General features: G+C 38.7%; 1 protein-coding gene across 2 annotated transcripts in view; it reads right to left on the reverse strand.

Annotated features, from left to right (window-relative positions):
- SEMA3E (semaphorin 3E) overlaps nt 1-21,407 on the reverse strand; it is a 283,628-nt gene that overhangs the window by 91,289 nt on the left and 170,932 nt on the right. For both annotated transcript variants that reach the window (XM_003822740.5, XM_034964340.3), the window contains exons 3-4: nt 13,912-13,971; nt 11,154-11,273 (exon numbers count right to left, since the gene is read on the reverse strand). In XM_003822740.5, the coding sequence (XP_003822788.1) occupies nt 11,154-11,273; nt 13,912-13,971 (180 nt within the window). The remainder of the gene's footprint in view (nt 1-11,153; nt 11,274-13,911; nt 13,972-21,407) is intronic.

The raw sequence follows: 21,407 nt of genomic DNA on the forward strand, positions 1-21,407 counted from the left end.
ACGATCCCCTTCCTCTGGTGTAGGCACACCTGCGAATACGGTAAGAAATCACTCCTTATACTACTTTATATGGCAAACATGATGGGATAGTCATTGTCATGATGAAGCTGTGCTGTATGATTCCCTCTTAGTAAACTGCACAGAAAGATTTGCCTGCTGGTCTAGAAGAAGTATGCAGCCATGTTATGACAGGGCCGCATGGCAAGGAACTGCATGTGACCCCTAGGAGTTGACAGCAGCCCCTGGCTGATAGCCATCTAGAAAATGAGGACTTTGGTCTTACAACTGCAAGGAAGTGAATTCTGCCAATAACCTCATGAACCTGGAATATGACCCTGAGCTCCAGAAAGATTGCAACACCTTGATTTCAGCCTTGGGAGACCTTTAGCAGAGGAGCCAACTAAACAGTGCCTGGACTCTCACGTCCCACAGAAACTGTGAGATAATAAGTGTGTGAAGCTGTGTTTTAATCAGCTACATTTTTGGTAATTTGTTTGCAAAAAAGAAAATACAAATAGTAACGTGCTAATATTCTTGTGCTAAAGTCGTCTCATTCTTAAGAGAAATGTTGGCTGTTAAGTAATGAAAACCATTTTAATTTTGCAAGAGTTCAAGGTCTTTGCCAATTCTCTAGGAATATGTGCTTTATACCTAAAACTCTGTTTCTTATTGTCTGAGCATCTACATTCAACACATAATTTCCATTTTCTTTGAGATGTGAGTAAAATCAGAGGTAGACATAAACTTGTAGTAGTTTATATTTGTATCACTTGTTACTGTTTAAAAAGTGCTCTGAGACTTTTGAGAGAATAGCAGCAGGGACACTCATTTTATTCTCCATGAAATCCCCCCATAAAAACAGAGGGATTAAGTAGGATGCAAAATCAAAACCTCAGCAACAACGCCTGTAGCAAAAAATAAATAATTTAAGTTTTCTCTATCTGCTATTCTAAGAAAAATCTTCTATCAGCATTCTTAGACTTTTTATGTTTTTCTCCATATTTATTTTCTTTAACGACTCTATTTTATTTAATTAATTAATTAATTAATTAATTTTTGAGTTGGAGTCTCATTCTTGTTGCCCAGGCCGGAGTGCAATAGTGAGATTTTGGCTCACTGCAACCTCCGCCTCCTGGGGTCAAGTGATTCTCCTGCCTCAGCCTCCTGAGTAGTCAGGATTACAGATGCCGGCCACCATGCCTGGCTAATTTTTATATTTTTAGTAGAGATAGGGTTTCACCATGTTGGCCAGGCTGGTCTTGAACTCCTGACCTCAGGTGATCTGTCGGCCTTGGCCTCCCAAAGTGCTGGGATTACAGGCAAGCGCCACTGTGCCTAGCCACGACTCTATTTCTTGATTAAATCAATGATATTATTGCATTTATTATGTCACTCTTCAGTAATCTCCTTTCTAATTACTTATCCCCTTACTAAAACTGTACCATTGATACTATTAACTATCATTTTAAAACTTTTCTTTTTCAAATGTAATTCGGATTTTGCACTAACCTGATTTGCCTTATATCCAATTTTTCTCTGAGTGCTCATGACACTCCCTAGACATTCTACCAGCACCTAAATAATGGCACTTTTCAAGTTATTTTGGGAAAGTGAGAGTGAGAAAAGAAAAGTGAGAGCAGAATGACAGAGAGAGAGAGAGAGAGAGAGAGAGAGAGAGAGAGAGAGAAGACTCTCAGAGGAAACTATTAACTACTCCCCCAGGGTTTAATAATTCAGTCTATTCTGAGAACACCCTCTCCTAGCTCCAGACTCATTCTTTCAAATAACCATAAGTGAAAATGAAAAAATTAAAACAGAAATAAATACTGGACATCTGTTAGATTCTTACAAAAACCTACCCTGCTTCCATAGCTCTCTCTTGCTTGTAAGAACTTTGTATTTCTTCCCAATCAGCAAGAAATAAAATTAGAATTGCTTTTTAATTCCCTTTCATGTTTGACATCAGACAAAATGCTAAGTTACAGAAACTGTCCTGCTGAGCAGCTTCTCACTTGAGTTCAACACTTCCTTTTCTTTCCTATTGCAACAACAGTGTTAAATACCTTCATGATCTCTCATAACGATCATGTAATAGCCTCCTTAAATTTCTTTGCTTTTCATCTCTCCCTGCTTGAATCAATCTTAAATATTATGAATGTCTTGTCAATCAAATACTCTGTTCAAAACTCCTTCATCGTCTCCATGCTGTCTTTACAATAACACAAAATGCCAATGTGTAGTATTAAAATCTTCCACCAACTTGTCCCAGTTTTATCTCCTGCTGTTCTCTAACCAACATAAATTTCTGCAAACCGATTCCATACATCCCTGCCTCTTAGCTGCTTAATCAAAGTATTCTCCTTGCCTAAGTGATTTGTAACTTTTAATTCCCTCATGTAAAATTGCATCAAGCCTTTAAATGGTGTTTTGGGGATAAATCTCATACTGCTTTTATTATCGGATGGTCACCAGTTTCTCTTGTGACATATATATATATAATTTTTTCAAAATATATTATATCTGATATTTAGATAATTATGTGGGATATTATTTCAATCATATAAACATTCAACTATTGGAATTTGATTGAAATAATATTCAATCATATTTAAAGATTCTAACATGACTCAAATATTTCAATCATATTTAATATTTAGGTAATTATGTGATATAAAGTTATTCAATATCATGTGTATGAAGTGGAAGTACACCAAGTTCCAGTTCTGCTAATGATAATGCATCTTATATTGGACAAATCTTTCAAAGAAAATGATGATAAACTATATATATGTATATATATTTATTTATTTTTAAAAACTTCTAGAAGGCACTGGAGATCAATTAAGAATAGACAAAGACTAAAGAGATTTTTCACTTGAGGAAACCCCTTAATTCATGTAGAAATGAATGGCTAGAACTCAAGCAGAAAAATGAGTGGTGAAATCTAGAAGCTATGGTATGTACCCTTATAAATTATCTTCAGCATCCCTGTCCAACATCTGAACCGTATGTGCAAGCAAATGAAAGGTAGTGCCTGGAAAGTTGAAAAAGGTAACTACTGCCCATTGCAAGTTTACATGGGCTAATATACCTTTCAAGTAAACTATGCTGTGTATGGTACATCCAACGGGGTGAGCTTAGTAGCACATTGGAGATATCAGGAGAAATAGTACATGAATTTGAATATAAATCAATAGAATTTTTCCAATCTGAAAAGCAGAGGAAAAGGTTGAATAAAAATGAACTGTGTGTCTTAGATCAATGCCTAGAAGTCTAATATATATATTTTTCTTTTTTGTTGTATATATATGATTATATGTTATATAATATATATAACAAATATAAATGTATATGTATATATGTATATATATACATATGTATATATGTGTGTGTGTGTATATATATATATATATATATATATACACACTGAAGGAAAGGAGTGGGTAAATGAAGAAATATTATTTGAAGAAATACTGACCAAAATTTACCAAATTAGATGGAAAGAATAACGTTAAGTATCCAAGAATCTCAGTATCCTAAGAAATACAGATACTGATCCCTCCCACTCCTGCACACATAAAGTCACACTATTGAAACTGTTGAAAACCAATGATAAAGACAAAATCTTAAAAGATAAAGCAATTTTAAAAGGGAAACATCAATAGGAATAAAGCTTTACATTAGAAAGAGATTAGAAGACAAAGCAGTTTGAGATACTGAAAGGAGAAAACAAAACAAAATCACAAAGCAACTATTAACGCAGAATTCTATAACCAAGGAAAATTCCTTTGAAAATAAAGGTGAAACAAAAGCATTTTCAAATAAATGAAACTGAATTTGTTTCTAGCAGATTTGCATCACAAGAGGTAAATATTCTGACTGTGTATATACATACACACGTATATACATAGGTATACTTTGTTGTACACATCTATATATTCTGACCTTACAGTGGCCTGATTTGCCTTCCATATCTCTAAAGTTCTACTTTTATATCCTCTGCATTGTTTCTTTAAAATGAATCAATATATACACTATGATGTATTTTGGATGTTAGTTAATTTAATCTACAACTAGGAGTGGTTAACATTTAAAATATGCTAATTGTCAGGCCTCTGAGCCCAAGCCAAGCTATCGCATCCCCTGTGACTTGCACATATACGCCCAGATGGCCTGAAGTAACTGAAGAATCACAAAAGAAGTGAATATGCCCTGCCCCACCTTAACTGATGACATTCCACCACAAAAGAAGTGTAAATGGCTGGTCCTTGCCTTAAGTGATGACATTACCTTGTGAAAGTCCTTCTCCTGGCTCATCCTGGCTCAAAAAGCACCCCCACTGAGCACCTTGCGACCCCACTCCTGCCCGCCAGAGAACAAACCCCTTTTGACTGTAATTTTCCTTTACCTGCCCAAATCCTATAAAACGGCCCCACCCTTATCTCCCTTCACTGACTCTCTTTTTGGACTCAGCCTGCCTGCACCCAGGTGAAATAAACAGCCATGTTGCTCACACAAAGCCTGTTTGGTGGTCTCTTCACACGGACGTGCATGAAATTTGGTGCCGTGATTCGGATCGGGGGACCTCCCTTGGGAGATCAATCCCCTGTCCTCCTGTTCTTTGCTCCATGAGAAAGATCCACCTACGACCTCAGGTCCTCAGACTGACCAGCCCAAGGAACATCTCACCAATTTTAAATCAGGTAAGCAGCCTCTTCTTACTCTCTTCTCCAACCTCTCTCACTGTCCCTCAACCACTTTCTCCTTTCCACTCTTCAATCTCTCCCTTAATTTCAATTCCTTTCATTTTCTGGGAGAGACAAAGGAGACACATTTTATCCGTGGACCCAAAACTCCGGCACGGGTCATGGACTGGGAAGGCAGCCTTCCCTTGGTGTTTAATCATTGCAGGGATGCCTCTCTGATTATTTACCCACGTTTCAAAGGTGTCAGACCATGCAGGGACACCTGCCTTGGTCCTTCACCCTTAGCGGCAAGTCCTGCCTTTCTGGGAAAGGGGCAAGTACCCCAACCCCTTCTCTCCTTGTCTCTACCCCTTCTCTGCTTTTCTGGGGGAGGGGCAAGGACCCCTCAACCCCTTCTCCTTCACCCTTAGCGGCAAGTCCCACTTTTCTGGGGGAGGGGCAAGTACCCCTCAACCCCTTCTCCTTCACCCTTAGCAGCAAGTCCCACTTTTCTGGGGGAGGGGCATGCACCCCTCAACCCCTTCTCCTTCACTCTTAGCAGCAAGTCCCACTTTTCTAGAGGAGGGGCAAGTACCCCAACCTATCTCTGCGCCCCAATCCCTTATTTCTGCACCCGAATCCCTTATTTCTGCACCCCGACCTCTTGTATCTCTGTGCCCCGGCCCCTTATCTCTGTGCCCCGGCCCCTTATCTCCATGCCCCAGCCCCTTATTTCTGCGCCCCATCCCTTATTTCCGCACCCCGACCTCTTATCTCTGTGCCCCAACCCCTTTTCCCACTTTTCTGGAAGGTAAGAACCCCCAAACCCCTTCCCTCCATTTCTCTACTCTCTCTTTTCTCTAGGCTTGCTTCCTTCACTATAGGCAACTTTCCACCCTCCATTCCTCCTTCTACTCCCTTGGCCTGTGTTCTCAAAAACTTAAAACCTCTTCAACTCACACCTGACCTAAAACCTAAATGCCTTGTTTCCTTCTGCAATGCCGCTTGACCCCAATACAAACTGGACAGTAGTTCCAAATAGCCAGAAAATGGCACTTTGAATTTTTCCATCCTGCCAGATCTAAATAATTCTTGTCGTAAAATAGGCAAACGGTCTGAGATGCCTGACGTCCACACATTCTTTTACACATCAGTCCCTTCCTAGTCTCTGTGCCCAGTGCAACTCGTCCCAAATCTTCCTTCTTTCCCTCCTGCCTGTCCCCTCAGTACCAACCCCAAGCATTGCTGAGTCTTTCTAATCTTCCTTTTCTTCAGACCCATCTGACCTCTCCCTTCCTCCCCAGGCTGCTCCTCACCGGGCCGAGCTAGGTCCCAATTCTTCCTCAGCCTCTGCTCCTCCACCCTGTAATCTTTTTAACACCTCCCCTCCTCACACCTGGTCCGGCTTACAGTTTCGTTCAGTGACTATCCCTCCCCATCCTGCCCAACAATTTACTCTTAAAAAGGTGGCTGGAGCTAAAGGCATAGTCAAGGTTAATGCTCTTTTTCTTTATCCCAAATCAGATAGCGTTTAGGCTCTTTTTCATCAAATATAAAAATCCAGCCCAGTTCATGACTTGTTTGGCAGCAACCCTGAGACACTGTACAGCCCTAGACCCTAAAAGGTCAAAAGGCCGTCTTAGTCTCAAAATACATTTTATTACCCAATCTGCTCCCGACATTAAATAAAACTCCAAAAATTAAATTCCGGCCCTCAAACCCCACAACAGGATTTAATTAACCTCGCCTTCAAGGTGTACAATAGAAAAAAGTTGCAATTCCTTGCCTCCACTGTGAGACAAACCCCAGCCACATCTCCAGCACACAAGAACTTCCAAACGCCTAAACCGCAGCGGCCAGGCGTTCCTCCAGAACCTCCTCCCACGGGAGCTTGCTACATGTGCCGGAAATCTGACCACCAGGCCAAGGAATGCCTGCAGCCCAGGATTCCTCCTAAGCTGCGTCCCATCTGTGTGGGATCCCACTGAAAATCAGACTGTTCAACTCACATGGCAGCCATTCCCAGAGCCCCTGGAACTCTGGCCCAAGGCTCTCTGACTGACTCCTTCCCAGATCTTCTCAGCTTAGCGGCTGAAGACCGACACTGCCCGATCACCTCGGAAGCCCCCTAGACCATTATGGACGCCAAGCTTTGGGTAACTCTCACAGTGGAAGGTAAGCCCGTCCCCTTCTTAATCAATACGGAGGCTACCCACTCCACATTACCTTCTTTTCAAGGGCCTGTTTCCCTTGCCTCCATAACTGTTGTGGGTATTGACAGCTAGGCTTCTAAACCTCTTAAAACTCCCCAACTCTGGTGCCAACTTAGACAATACTCTTTTAAGCACTCCTTTTTAGTTATCCCCACCTGCCCAGTTCCCTTATTAGGCCGAGACACTTTAACTAAATTATCTGCTTCCCTGACTATTCCTAGGCTACAGCCACACCTCATTGCTGCCTTTTCCCCTAGTTCAAAGCCTCCTTCACATCCTCCCCTTGTAGCTCCCCACCTTAACCCACAAGTATAAGATACCTCTACTCCCTCCTTGGTGACCGATCATGCACCCCTTACCATCTCATTAAAACCTAATCACCCTTACCCCACTCAACGCCAATATCCCATCCCGCAGCACGCTTTAAAAAGATTAAAGCCTGTTATCACTCGCCTGCTACAGCATGGCCTTTTAAATCCTATAAACTCTCCTTACAATTCCCCCATTTTACCTGTCCTGAAACCAGACGAGCCTTACAAGTTAGTTCAGGATCTGCACCTTATTAACCAAATTGTTTTGCCTATCCACCCCGTGGTGCCAAACCCATATACTCTCCTATCCTCAATACCTGCCTCTACAACCCATTATTCTGTTCTAGATCTCAAACATGCTTTCTTTACTATTCCTTTGCACCCTTAATCCCAGCCTCTCTTCGCTTTCACTTGGACTGACCCTGACACCCATCAAGCTCAGCAAATTACCTAGGCTGTACTGCCGCAAAGCTTCACAGACAGCCCCCGTTACTTCAATCAAGCCCAAATTTCTTCCTCATCTGTTACCTATCTTGGCATAATTCTCATAAAAACACACGTGCTCTCCCTGCAATCGTGTCCGACTGATCTCTCAAACCCAAGCACCTTCTACAAAACAACAACTCCTTTCCTTCCTAGGCATGGTTAGCGCGGTCAGAATTCTTACACAAGAGCCAGGACCACACCCTGTAGCCTTTATGTCCAAACAACTTGACCTTACTGTTTTAGCCTAGCCCTCATGTCTGGGTGCAGCGGCTGCCGCTGCTTTAATACTTTTAGAGGCCCTCAAAATCACAAACTATGCTCAACTCACTCTCTACAGTTCTCATAACTTCCAAAATCTATTTTCTTCCTCATACCTGACGCATATACTTTCTGCTCCCCGGCTCCTTCAGCTGTACTCACTCTTTGTTGAGTCTCCCACAATTACTGTTGTTGCTGGCCCAGACTTCAATCCGGCCTCCCACATTATTCCTGATACCACACCTGACCCCCATGACTGTATGTCTCTGATCCACCTGACATTCACCCCATTTCCCCAAATTTCCTTCTTTCCTGTTCCTCACCCTGATCACACTTGATTTATTGATGGCGGCTGCACCAGGCCTAATCACCACACACCAGCAAAGGCAGGTTATACTATAGTACAAGCCACTAGCCCGCCTCTTAGAACCTCTCATTTCCTTTCCATCGTGGAAATCTATCCTCAAGGAAATAACTTCTCAGTGTTCCATCTGCTATTCTACTACTCCTCAGGGATTATTCAGGCCCCCTCCCTTCCCTACACATCAAGCTCGAGGATTTGCCCCACCCAGGACTGGCAAATTAGCTTTACTAAACATGCCCTGAGTCAGATAACTAAAATACCTCTTAGTCTAGGTAGATATTTTCACTGGATAGGTAGAGGCCTTTTCTACAGGGTCTGAGAAGGCCACTGCAGTCATTTCTTCCATTCTGTCAGACATAATTCCTCAGTTAAGCCTTCCCACCTCAATACAGTCTGATAACAGATGAGCCTTTATTAGTCAAATCAGCCAAGCAGTTTTTCAGGCTCTTAGTATTCAGTGAAACCTTTATATCCCTTACGGTCCTTCGTCTTCAAGAAAAGTAGAATGGACTAAAGATCTTTTTAAAACACACCTCACCAAGTTCAGCCACCAAAAAGGACTGGACAATACTTTTACCACTTTCCCTTCTCAGAATTCAGGCCTGTCCTCGGAATGCTACAGGGTACAGCCCATTTAAGCTCCTGTATAGATGCTTTTTATTAGGCCCCAGTCTCATTCCAGACACCAGACTAACTTAGACTGTGCCCCCAAAAACTTGTCATCCCTACTATCTTGTCTAGTCATACTCCTATTCACCGTTCTCAACTACTCATACATGCCCTGCTCTTGTTTACACTGCCGGTTTACACTGTTTTTCCAAGCCATCACAGCTGATATCTCCTGGTGCTATCCCCAAACTGCCACTCTTAACTCTTGAAGTAAATAAATAATCTTTGCTGGCAGGACTATGCTGAATCTCCTTAGGCACTCTCTAATCAGATATCCTGAGTAGTCCCAATTCTTAGACCTTTTATACCTGTTTTTCTCCTTCTGTCATTCCATTTAGTTTTTCAATTCATACAAAACCGTATCCAGGCCATCACCAATCATTCTATACGACAAATGTTTCTTCTAACAACCCCACAATATCACCCCTTACCACAAGATCTCCCTTCAGCTTAATCTCTCCCACTCTAGGTTCCCACGCCGCCCCTAATCCCACTTGAAGCAGCCCTGAGAAACATCGCCCATTCTCTCTCCATACCACCCCCCAAAAATTTTCGCCGCCCCAACACTTCAACACTATTTTGTTTTATTTTTCTTATTAATATAAGAAGGCAGGAATGTCAGGCCTCTGAGCCCAAGCCAAGCCATCGCATCCCCTGTGACTTGCACGTATATACGCCCAGATAGCCTGAAGTAACTGAAGAATCACAAAAGAACTGAATATGCCCTGCCCCACCTTAACTGATGACATTCCACCACAAAAGAAGTGTAAATGGCTGGTCTTTGCCTTAAGTGATGACAGTACCTTGTGAAAGTTCTTTTCCTGGCTCATCCTGGCTCAAAAAACACCCCCATTGAGCACCTTGAGACCCCCACTCCTGCCCGCCAGAGAACAAACCCCCTTTGACTGTAATTTTCTTTTACCTACCCAAATCCTATAAAACGGCCCCACCCTTATCTCCCTTCGCTGACTCTCTTTTCAGACTCAGCCCGCCTGCACCCAGGTGAAATAAACAGCCATGTTGCTCACACAAAGCCTGTTTGGTGGTCTCTTCACATGGATGCACATGAAACTAATGATAAAATCTCCCTATATAGATAGTTAACAGCTGAAGTAGTTAAATCACGGGCGCTCTCCAGGGGCAGCTATTAAGCACTTCAAATACTTCGAATTATATTTGCACCTGAGAGTTAACTAGTATAAGGAATATCAGAAATAATATTTTAGTGGTGAAATGGTGTTCTTTGTATGTGGTGGCTTAAAATATTAATATTTTATGGCAACTGCTGCACTTTCATAAATGGAATATAAGAATCATGAGTCTAGCTGCTTAACAACAGAATATCTAGAACTCGATTTTATCTGTGCCTTGTCTTAATGTAGGACTCTGCCTTCCAATGTAGATGAAAAATAACAGATTCTACATAAGTATATTGTTTCATATGCTTCAGGGTAAAATTGTGATATAGAGTGCTTCAAAATGTACTTAAAAGTAACGAGAGTTGCGATTCACCCAGCTTACAGGAATAGGTTATATGACTGATCTTTGAGCCTACTTGCTAGTAAATATTATATGTGTGGCAGGATTCAGTTGGGATTTGCTTTTATTATGCAGTATCACCTAGTGGCAAAGTCTTAGTGGAAGAGATGTATAACTGGCACCAAGTAATATTTATCTTAACTCAGTTTGAAATCTTCCCTCCTCCTGCATTCCCTACCTCACCTGACCATGAGAAAGTAATTACAGAATCAAAAAGTCTTTGCATGTCCTTTGTAAAATATTATATTTTATTTATGTAAATTATATATATACACACACATACACACCCACCTATATACATATTCCAGTTTGGTGGTTAAATTAATGAAAATATTAATATAACACAATAGAGAACACAGTTTGATGTTAAGAGATGTTCTTGGTGGGCAAATTAAGCAAATAAAATTATTAAGTGAATTGAGTACATAGTAAATTAATTGGTTCACAGATTTTGTACTTGACAAGAATTTTAAAGGCCCAGAAAGATAATTTCTCTGTCTCAAGCAAACTGATTCAGTACATCGCAAATGCTTTTATCTTTCTTGGGAAGAAATGCTGTAGTCTTTCTTTGAGAACAAGGTTGTTTTAAGCATTGTTTGTATTGACAGCAATGAATGAAACATCTTACCTCCAAATGATATCCAACTCTGATGAAGGCACAAACTGGATCAAAAGCTCCAGTACCACAGGTCAGAAGGTGTGTCCTGTTATAGTGATGCAAAACCCGAACATAATTTGCACATTCACCCTAAAGCAGGAAAAAAAGGGAAGGAATCTATCAGTATAATAAACATGTTTAGTCCTTTTTGATTTTTGTTTTTCCTAGCCCTAGAAAGCTCATGTTTTACCGTAAATCTCTGTTGGGTGAAGGAGGACAAAGAACTTGGAGAAGAAAAGAGGACAAGAACTTGGAGAAGAAACTGGGGTGATTGAAACACATTTTGGTTAGCAGTGATGTGTAAATTACATTTTATAATGAGACTGCATCATTTTTCATGTATTCTAGTTTACAATTGAGGAATAAAAAAAGCACTATTCAGAAATTTCTTCAAGTGTAAAAATTCTCATGACAATATGTTCCACTAAGTAATTAAGTTATTCCCAATGCTGTTAGTTTTTTAAGTACAGTATAAACAATGAATCAGCATAAAGTCATTAAAACCAAAAATTTGAAAAAGCATAGTTATTCATATGGAAATATGCAGTCTTTTTTTTTTTTTTTTTCCCAAGACAGGGTCTCACTCTGTTTCCCAGGCTGGAACATAGTGGTGTAATTTCAGCTCACTGCAGCCTCGCCTTCCCAGGCTCAAGTGATCCTCCCACCTCAGCCTCTGGAGTAGCTGCAACTACAGGCATGTGCCACCATGCCCAGCTAATCTTTTTGTATCTTTTGCAGAAATGGGGTTTCCCCATGTTGCCCAGGCTAGTCTCAAACTCCTGGGCTCAAGCGATCTGCCTGCCTCAGCCTCTCAAAATATGTAGTCTTTAGGACAAACAGAATTTTAATGTTTTGGAAAGTAAGTCTTATATTCTCACACTCACAAATTCACATAAAGCACCTTCAGAGAGAATTGTTAAGTAAATATGGAAAACTAACCAACAAAAATAACATTTTGTTGCAGGACTATGATAAGATTACTATATTACTGTAAGAAATAGTAGTAGACTGGGGATCAGCAAACTTTTTCTGTAAAGGACGAGAATGTAAATGTATTTAGTTTGATGAGCTATCTGGTCTCTGTTGCAACTATTCACCTTTGCAGCTATAGCATGAAAGGAGCCATAAACAATACAAAACTAAATGTGTGGGGCTGTGTTCAAATAAAACTTTATTTACAGAAATAGGCAACAAGCCACCTTCGGCCTAGAAGCTCTAGTTTGTCAACACTGGTATTCAACTCTAAGCTTCTTGAGGGCAGAATCTATTTTACGCATCTCGGCATTTCCCAGTTAATTGAGCACAGCACCTAATACATAACATGCTTAACAAAGTTTTAATATATTCATCAGTAAATGAATTTTATGATCAGTATACTGAATTTAAAAAAAAAGTTTACAATAGCTTCAAAATCAACTTGGCTAAATTAATTTTAGCAAGCATTCTTTTGACAAATTAGGTGTTGCCATTCCATTAAAAATAAATTATGAAATAAATACTAAACTCTTTTAGTGCCCAGTATTACTTGAAATCAATACATGCAATCATCAGTTACTGTCACATTTTATAAGGACCTGTTGTGATTTCAGCACTTTAAAGTCTATCCTATAACAGTATTAGGAGGAAAAGGCCAGTGGAATCACTTGGCTAGAATGAGGAGTGCACTATCGAATTGATTATCCAGAGCACACAGGTACACTTATTTCTTCAAGTTTGCATTCACATGATATTTTATTCTTTGGGTGACCCATATATTTGGTAGAATCTTTTCATTCAGGTATGGTGAAAATATGTGTTGTTTATTTCCATAAGCACCTGCACTTCCTCTCTTGACACACCGTCACATCTGAGAGGGAGCCTATTAGACCACATTTTGGCTCAGCTGAGCTAGATTGACATGGCCTAAGATTATGTTCAATTAGTCAGCATCATGATGTGGGCTAAGGCAACAGGAATGTGCTGACTCACTCCTTGGCTGTGACCCAGCTGCTACAGAGAATGAGGAGTTGGTATAATGTGTGTTAGTCATTTATATAGTTTTTTTTTTTTTAACTAAAAAAAGGTTAAGTTCACTTTGACAGGCAGATGTCTAGGACTTCCTCCAGGGTGCATTTGTGTCACAAAATCAGCTAGCCACTGCTCGCATGTGAAAGTTCTATCACTGATGTCTTAGAGTGTTAGGGACTGTGTCTGGGTGCTGATACACAGCATTTTGCCACTCACACCCAGCAGGGAAACAACAGAAAGAGAGAATAATGCTTCTTAAAGTAGAAGAGACCCTAAAAATATTTAGGAATAGGTAAAATGTGTTTATTGCCTCTCTCAAACTTTTTGTTTCTTCATTCATTTCTAATTTACTAAACAATGTAAAGTGAAATCTCACAAAGAATGTGCTTAACTGTTCCTAGAAAAAAAAAATTACCTGCAATTATTTTTCTGCCAAATACATGAGAAATAAGCATTAGTATAAGGAATGTATAAACCCAAGTTGATTAAGATATTAGAAAACAAAATAAAAACCAAGATCTCAATGGCATCTCTGCTTCAACTCTACATTGAAATTAATTTTACATAATTATGTTTTATATGCCTATATATTTTTTTCTTCATGAACCAAATTGCATACATACTTTTATAAGAGCAAATAAAAATTTCAGTGATTCAGTTCTTTGTGGTTAACTAGGGATATAATTGATGATTTGTTTAATTTACAATGAATCATACTTACCGCATCTTTTCCCTTCATTATGCATTCTTCCATTTTTAGAGCTGTACTCGGCCAGTGTATCTAAAATAAGAGATAATGTACTATTATGACAACTGCATATAAAAATAAACCACACTGAAAACCATTTCACTTTCTTCTACAGTTCAAAACATTTCCTTTTTTTTTTTTTTTTTCTGTTTTCTGATAAGATACAATGGGTCTTTGTGTTATTCACAGAATTATTTGCATAATTAAGAAACGTATCTCTGGGCTTTTACTTTATGATAAATCCTTTTTTTTCTTTAATATTTTTGAAGGCTCACCTCAAGTCCTGGCCCTTCAGAGGACAGCCATGCCTTAACCAGCCCTTTCCCATGTTAAACCTGAGTGGTGCTCCAACTCAGGCACCTCCTGCAGTTTCTTGTGTTTTTACTACTTAACACAGAACCTGCTGTGTGGTGGGCTCTCCTAATGTTTGCTGCATACAATGATTAAAGGATGAATGACTCTTTAAATGCTGACTTATAATGTATCATCCAGTAATACACCATACTGTCTCTTTGATTATTTATTTATTATCTTTTATTTTTTTGAGGTGGATTCTGGCTCTGTCACCCAGGCTGGAGTGCAGCGGTGTGATCTCGGCTCATTGCAACCTCCGCCTCCTGGGTTCAAGCAATTCTCCTGCCTCAGCCTCCTGAGTAGCTGGGACTATGGCCCACCCAGCTAATTTTTTTGTATTTTTAGTAGAGACAGGGTTTCACAGTGTTAGCCAGGATGGTCTCGATCTCCTGGCCTCGTGATCTGCCTGCCTCGGCCTCCCAAAGTGATTATTTTTTTAAAAACATTGTTTAACTCTACCAGTTTCCAACTGGGTATCCAAAAGTTTTAATTGTATTTTAAGATTGTTGGTTTCTTCCTTTATACATTCCTTAAAACTTATATTTTAAGTTTGTTGGTTTATTCTCTGATAAGAAGAATATATCGAATTTTTCTTTTTCACCTCTAATAGTATCTAGCACTTTCCTGAGACCACAAGCAGAAATCAGTTATACTTGTTAACTGGTTCCACAAATTTCTAATTGCAAAACTTAATTTATTTTTGGAAGAAATTTTTTACTTTATCACTTTCTTTTCTTTTCTCAGACTCCTTTTGGTCCCCTTTTTGCTTAATCTATAGAATTGATTGTACTATGTGCCAGGCATTGTGTTTTGAACTTTATTTTATTTTTTCCTTCTTTTGCTTTATCAACTTATGTGCAGAGGTTTGAGTTTGTTATATTACTCAATTCATAATTCATTTTCATCAACACTCTTAAAAGGTCCCTCTTTTATTTTAGTTAATTATGTATTTCCTTCTTCCCATTCCATGTTTTATTTCCATCCCCCAGGAGGCAACTATTGTATCCTGTTACCAGGTGCCTTCTTTGTATGTATTCTTAGAAAGTGTATACTATTGCTTTTTGTGCATATATTTCTAATTTATGTAAATAGTATTGAAGTTAAATCTCATCTCTTTCTTATCTTTTTCACTAAGAACTGGGTTTTTGAGTTCCCTCAATAGTCCTATGCACACATATAGTCTGCTGTTTCTGAGTGTTTTGTAATGTTAAGGTGTGGTTCCCCCACATTTTCTTTTTTTTTTTTTTTGGATCTTAAAGTGGAAAACATGTTTATTAACATTCAAACTCCCCTCATACAACGCCATATAAAAATCCTTAGCATTTTGATTATACATTAGTCTACATTTGCTACATAGTTACAATGATGTATAATTTAGCTTTTCATAATACAGTGTTTCAATACATCATTAGTTCTGTTAAACATAAGTCACTTACTTTCAAATCCAATACTTGAACAGTTTTCTCTGTACATAGTTTAGCAGGGCTAATTAGCATAAGATGCTATTTGTTAAGAGGTATATGATCTGAGTATTAACAGTTGCTGAAGTTTGGTATTTTTATGCAGCATTTTCTTTTTGCTTTGATAACAACACTACAGAACCCTTAAGGACACTGAAAATTAGTAAGTAAAGTTCAGAAACATTAGCTGCTCAATCAAATCTCTACATAACACTATAGTAATTAAAACGTTAAAAAAAAGTGTTGAAATCTGCACTAGTATAGACCACTCCTGTCAGGATAAGACTGTTTTGGAACAGAAAGGGAAAAAACAGCTTTGAGTTTCTTCGTGCTGATAGGAGGAAAGGCTGAATTACCTTGTTGCCTCTCACTAATGATTGGCAGGTCGGGTAAATGCCAGAACATATTCCAAGTCAACAACTCTAGGTAACTTTATGGAGGTGGAAGCTGGGTTAGTTCATGCTAGGTGGCTGTAGCACTGACCTCATGTATAAAACTCAAAACACTTAAATACTGTGATCTAAGTCTTAATTGCAAGCTATACTGAGGATTTTTTTGTTTGTTTGTTTTGGCTATACTTTCATTCCAAAAGAAGAGCTGAATTGATGCTTGAGTTACAGCACCAGTCTATTATTAGTGAATGAAGTATACTCTTGCAGATAAATACCAGATCAAAAGTCCCATTTCAGTAATTTGATTAAACTGTAGAATACTAAAAAATAAGGTATTTCTACAGAAATCTTTGAAGGGAGCAAAAAATCAAATTACAGTATATACCTAAATATTTTAAAGGGAAATAAACCAATCATCTTCTGAAAGTCAAACAGTATTTGCTATGTTGTAATCCCATTCACCATTAGGCTGCAACTGGACCACGACATCATGTTTATTAATTTCATTTTCTGCATCACTACTGTCAGTATCTTCATTGTCGTCTTCCTATTTTCTTATCAACTCTCCCAGCGATGGATACCCAGATTGCTTCCAAGTCTCTATCACATCAAACAAATTGTTACCTTTTTGTACATGCCCTTTTTGGATCTGTGTAAGAAAATCGTTGGTATATATACACAACATAAGAATTACTGCTCTCCGAAATGGCTACATGTCTATACCAGCAATCCATGCCCCCATACCCTCACTTAGCATGATCAACTTTTCCAATTTTGGTGTCAGGTGCTTTAAATACAATATCTAATTTAATCCTTAACACAACTTTATCAAAGAGATGCTATTATTTTGGGAGTTTCTTTTAAAAATTCATATTTATCTCTGGAAACCCACACTGCAATAAATATATGGGTGGAAACAAAGGAATATGATCCATTTGAGTAACTGTAGCAACTGGTCAGTTCCCAAATGTTTTTGTGGCTCAAAAGCTTAAGTCTCCTATTTAATATTGTTTATCCCCACATCTGCTGAATCAATCACCTTCCCTCACCAGAATGAAAAAGCTCAGTCCACCTCCTTTCTTAAGTTCCCTCGGAATTTCAAGGGAGCACCATCTGATGTATCAATTTCATGGGCTTGGCTGGTCAGGTGATTTATCTTGGAGGGATGGTGTTTCTCACCGAAACACTCTACAGTTTTTACTTAATTGCCTCCATTGAAGCCAGATGATATGGTTAGGCTATGTGTCCCCACTCAGATCTCATCTTGAATTGTAATTCCCATAATCCCCATTTTTCAAGGGAGAAACCAGGTGGAGGTAATTGAATCATGGAGGCCGTTTCCCCCATGCTGTTCTCGTGATAGTGAGTGAGTTCTCACAAGATCGGATAGTTTCATAAGGGGCTGTTCCCCCTTGGCTTGGCACTGCTCCTTCCTGCTACCTTGTGAAAAAGGTGCTTTGTTTCCCCTTCAGCTTCCACCATGATTGCAAGTTTCCTGAGGCCTCCCTGGCAATGCTGAACTGTGAGTCAATTAAACCTCTTTCCTTTAAAAATTATCCAATCTTGGTAGTTGTTTATAGCAGTATGAAAACGGACTAATACCACAGGCTACCTAAGAATTTTTCTGATTCCCTTTTGTAGGAAGTCACTTTTCATTGTCAAGTTAACATTTTGATGAAGGAGTGAAAATAACACAGCCAAGTAGCATGGGCCTCTCAAGATATCATTAACATTTTTACAAACAGCTTCTTTCTCCTCAGGATGCTTAAGAGTCCTCAGAGACCTTAGTTAAGAAGGATTCAGGTACAGCCTTTTCCAGTCCAGTGTCAATGTGTACTGTTGTTAGACTGTATTGCTAGGCCTGTGACAGTAAGACAGACTCTTCTCCTGTCTACAGCAGTTTGTTTGTTCCCTTAAAGTCTCTATTATCTTCTGCCTCCCCTTCCTCTATCCATCACCATCCCAGCTTATGCTCTGTCAGCCTGGAAAGATATTCTGATTATCGAACAAAATATTAGATGTTGCTGATTGGCGGTATTTTTTATTTAGTGGCAAATTGTAATTATTTTTAGGCTAGGAGCCAGCATTTAAAAATTTAAAAATCTTGCATAAAAATCCATATTTCTGATTTCCCTAAAAAATATGATGAGATGCAACACTAGGCATGCATTCCTGTGCGGAAATATTCCTCTGGAGTTGAAATGGAACAGATATTCTGATTTATTTCAGACTTTTCTTTTACACGAATGATTCCTATAGGTATTTTAGTTTCTAAAATCTCATGTTTGTTTGAATCCTAAATATGTTCAAGATTCAGCTTTTTTAGGACAGGTGAGGTGGCTCATGCCTGTAATCCCAGCACTTTGGGAGGCCGAGGCGGGTGGACCACCTGATGTCAGGAGTTTGAGACCAGTCTGGCAAACATGGTGAAATCTTGTCTCTATGAAAAATACAAAACTAGCCAGGCGTGGTGGTGTGCACCTGTAGTCCCAGCTGCTCCAAGGGTGAGGCAGGAGAATTGCTTGAACCTGGGAGACGAAGCTTGCAGTGAGCCAGGATCCTGCCACTACACTCCAGCCTGGGCAACAGAGTGAGACTCTATCTCAATTAAAAAAAAAAAAAAAAAAAAAAAGGAAAAATAAATAAGACTTAAGCTTTTTCTTTTTCTTAAAGCCATGCCCCATAAAATATCAGATAAGGCATGTAAATCCCAGAAGTGAAAGAGGCTTGTCACTTAACTTATACATTATGTAGCCAAATCCATTTCCTGATACATGGGTAATAATGGGAATTTATCAAAGTGATGATAGTAGCATTTTATAGTGATAAATGCTATCTGATTTAATTTATTATCATAGAAACAAGCACTCTATGGTTTGAATTATAGGTATAAAATATTACTTCGATGTTCTTATTCATTGGTGCAATGAACCCCAAGCAGTTTTTTACTAACAATATTCAGCATCAGGTGTTCTTTAATTTTCATAGTGCAATGTATAAACTTTTGAAGGAAAACACAGTTTTGGCATATAAACTTTATGTGAAAACACAGTTTTGTTTTTGATGTTGCAACACAAGAAAAGATAAACAGAGAAAAATGGTGATATAAAAGAAAACCAACCCTAAAGCAAAAAGCACACACATAAAATCCTAGAAAAGACGTTGATGTTAGCAATGAATCCATCAGTGGGTCATGCATGATTTAGGAAAGATATCAGTCAATATCTGGTTACAATGCAGCTTTGCATACACCTGAGGGGAGTCACTGACCCCACTATAGGTCGAATCCTAGAAGTGAAGCTGCAGAGTTTATAAACTTTACCTGATCTATTATTTTGGAAAACCATTCTTGAACTGACAGATAGATTTTAAGAAATAATTTGTAAGACCCATTCTAATTTGACATTCAATTTGATTTGGGAATTATTATTTTACTGTGGATGTATAAATTATTCAAATGGATATGCTAGAGCATGTGCATGTATATATAGACTATGTATATAAATATGTATACATATTTATTATATATATAATAAAATACAAATTCATTTAGGATCATCTATCAGGAAAGATTTTCATGACTAATTCCCTTATCAATATGACTAGAATAGATAATCCCTCATCCATAATTCAGAATAATGCATTACGGTTATTACATAACTTACGAGATACAGGCTGGGCTTCTTTTTACAATATTAGCATCCCTTCTTACTCATTTTTCATTATTATGTAAAATGAAGGCTTCTTTAAACTTTAGTTTTACTGCATATTATTCTGTATTCCCCTAAATACTGGCTTCAAAATGATCATTTCCAGTTAAACACACTGTTTAGGGGTTAATTCTCCATAGCATTTTTATACATCTTTTGACGCCTTTTGTTCCAGAATATCTTTTCAAATAGCCTGAAAAGGTAGAGACAGAATCTCCCTCCAGGGCAAGTGGAAGATTTGTTTCCTGACCAGGATAGTAAAGATTATATCTCCCCCTAGACAAAGTTTAGACAGTTTTGCTAACAACCCCCTTATAAGATTGGGAGTTTCCTAAGCTTGGAGTCCCTCAGGTGTGACACGTATCCACTGAGTGCAGTGTCTACCTAGGCTGCCACGCATCACCCCCTGCAGGACCGGAAGGGCAAGGACACTGATGGAAACAAGAAGCTCTTGCTGCCTGCTGTGCCATGAGTAATAGAGTCTTTCGTCTCTGACCCAAGAGTCTAATGTTTTCTGACAGCATCTATGAAACTGTGACAGGCTAACCTGTCTTGAGAGCGAGATAAAATCTCAGACCCTTCACAGTTTTTGTCACAAAGATAAGATATTATGTGATGGTGAAGACAATAATGGCTTTTCTAGGATTGCCAGAACATGTATTGTTCCTAGCAGCAAAACTAATAATGGCAATTGCTGTAAGAATAACAAAACTATTCTTTCAGGTGCATTTCCCAAAGAGTTTCACAACAAAATCTTTGCTGATATTTTTTCAACGGACAGTATTTCTCACTCCTTTGATCCCTCATAGTGTTCTTATTTTCTCTATCTAGGATAGCGATGATTTGTGTACTTAATTTTAGCTCTCTTATTAGACTATAAATTACAGAGGGCAAGGCAGTGACTTATTTCTGTCTGACTACCAGTGCCTATCTGGCACAGTGTCTTAAGCACAGTCTCTGCTTTTCAAAGTCCATTGATTGGCTTGTATCAGTCAATATGCCTTTTATCACATTCTTAGTGAAGTCAGTTTGTCAAAGGAGATTACAGTAAAGTTTGAGAAATCAGGTTCATTGACATGAAAATGCTGTAACATGTTAAATGAATAAAACAAGTAAAATTTTCCAGTTTAATCGGAAGGAAATACTGTAGGATTTTAGCAATAACCCCGGCTCTGAAAGACTTGTAGGATTTCTGAGGAAAGGTAGATGGATGTTTAACAGATCACTCTTGAGTAGATGGAAGAAAGACAGAAAAGTATGAACACTCTCTACAGTAAAGTTCAACACATGGGGACCCTCCAAAGGAATAACAGAAATATAGGTTTACCAAAGTTTTTTGTTGTTATTTTGGTTTGTTTGGTATTTTAAAACAGTTTAATAGACTCAGGACTGCAACCAAACATTAACTCAGGTGACAATATATGGCAAAGAAAGACCTCACTGGAAATGGAAAGTTATTTTTAAAGCCATCACGTAAAAACATTCTGCCAAGCTAGTAAGGGAAATGATTTTCTTCATTTGTTTTGGCAGTCAGGATGCCTTTTGGTTCTGCT

This window comes from Pan paniscus, chromosome 6 (assembly GCF_029289425.2).
Source record: "Pan paniscus chromosome 6, NHGRI_mPanPan1-v2.0_pri, whole genome shotgun sequence".
Taxonomy (NCBI): Eukaryota; Metazoa; Chordata; class Mammalia; order Primates; family Hominidae; genus Pan; species Pan paniscus.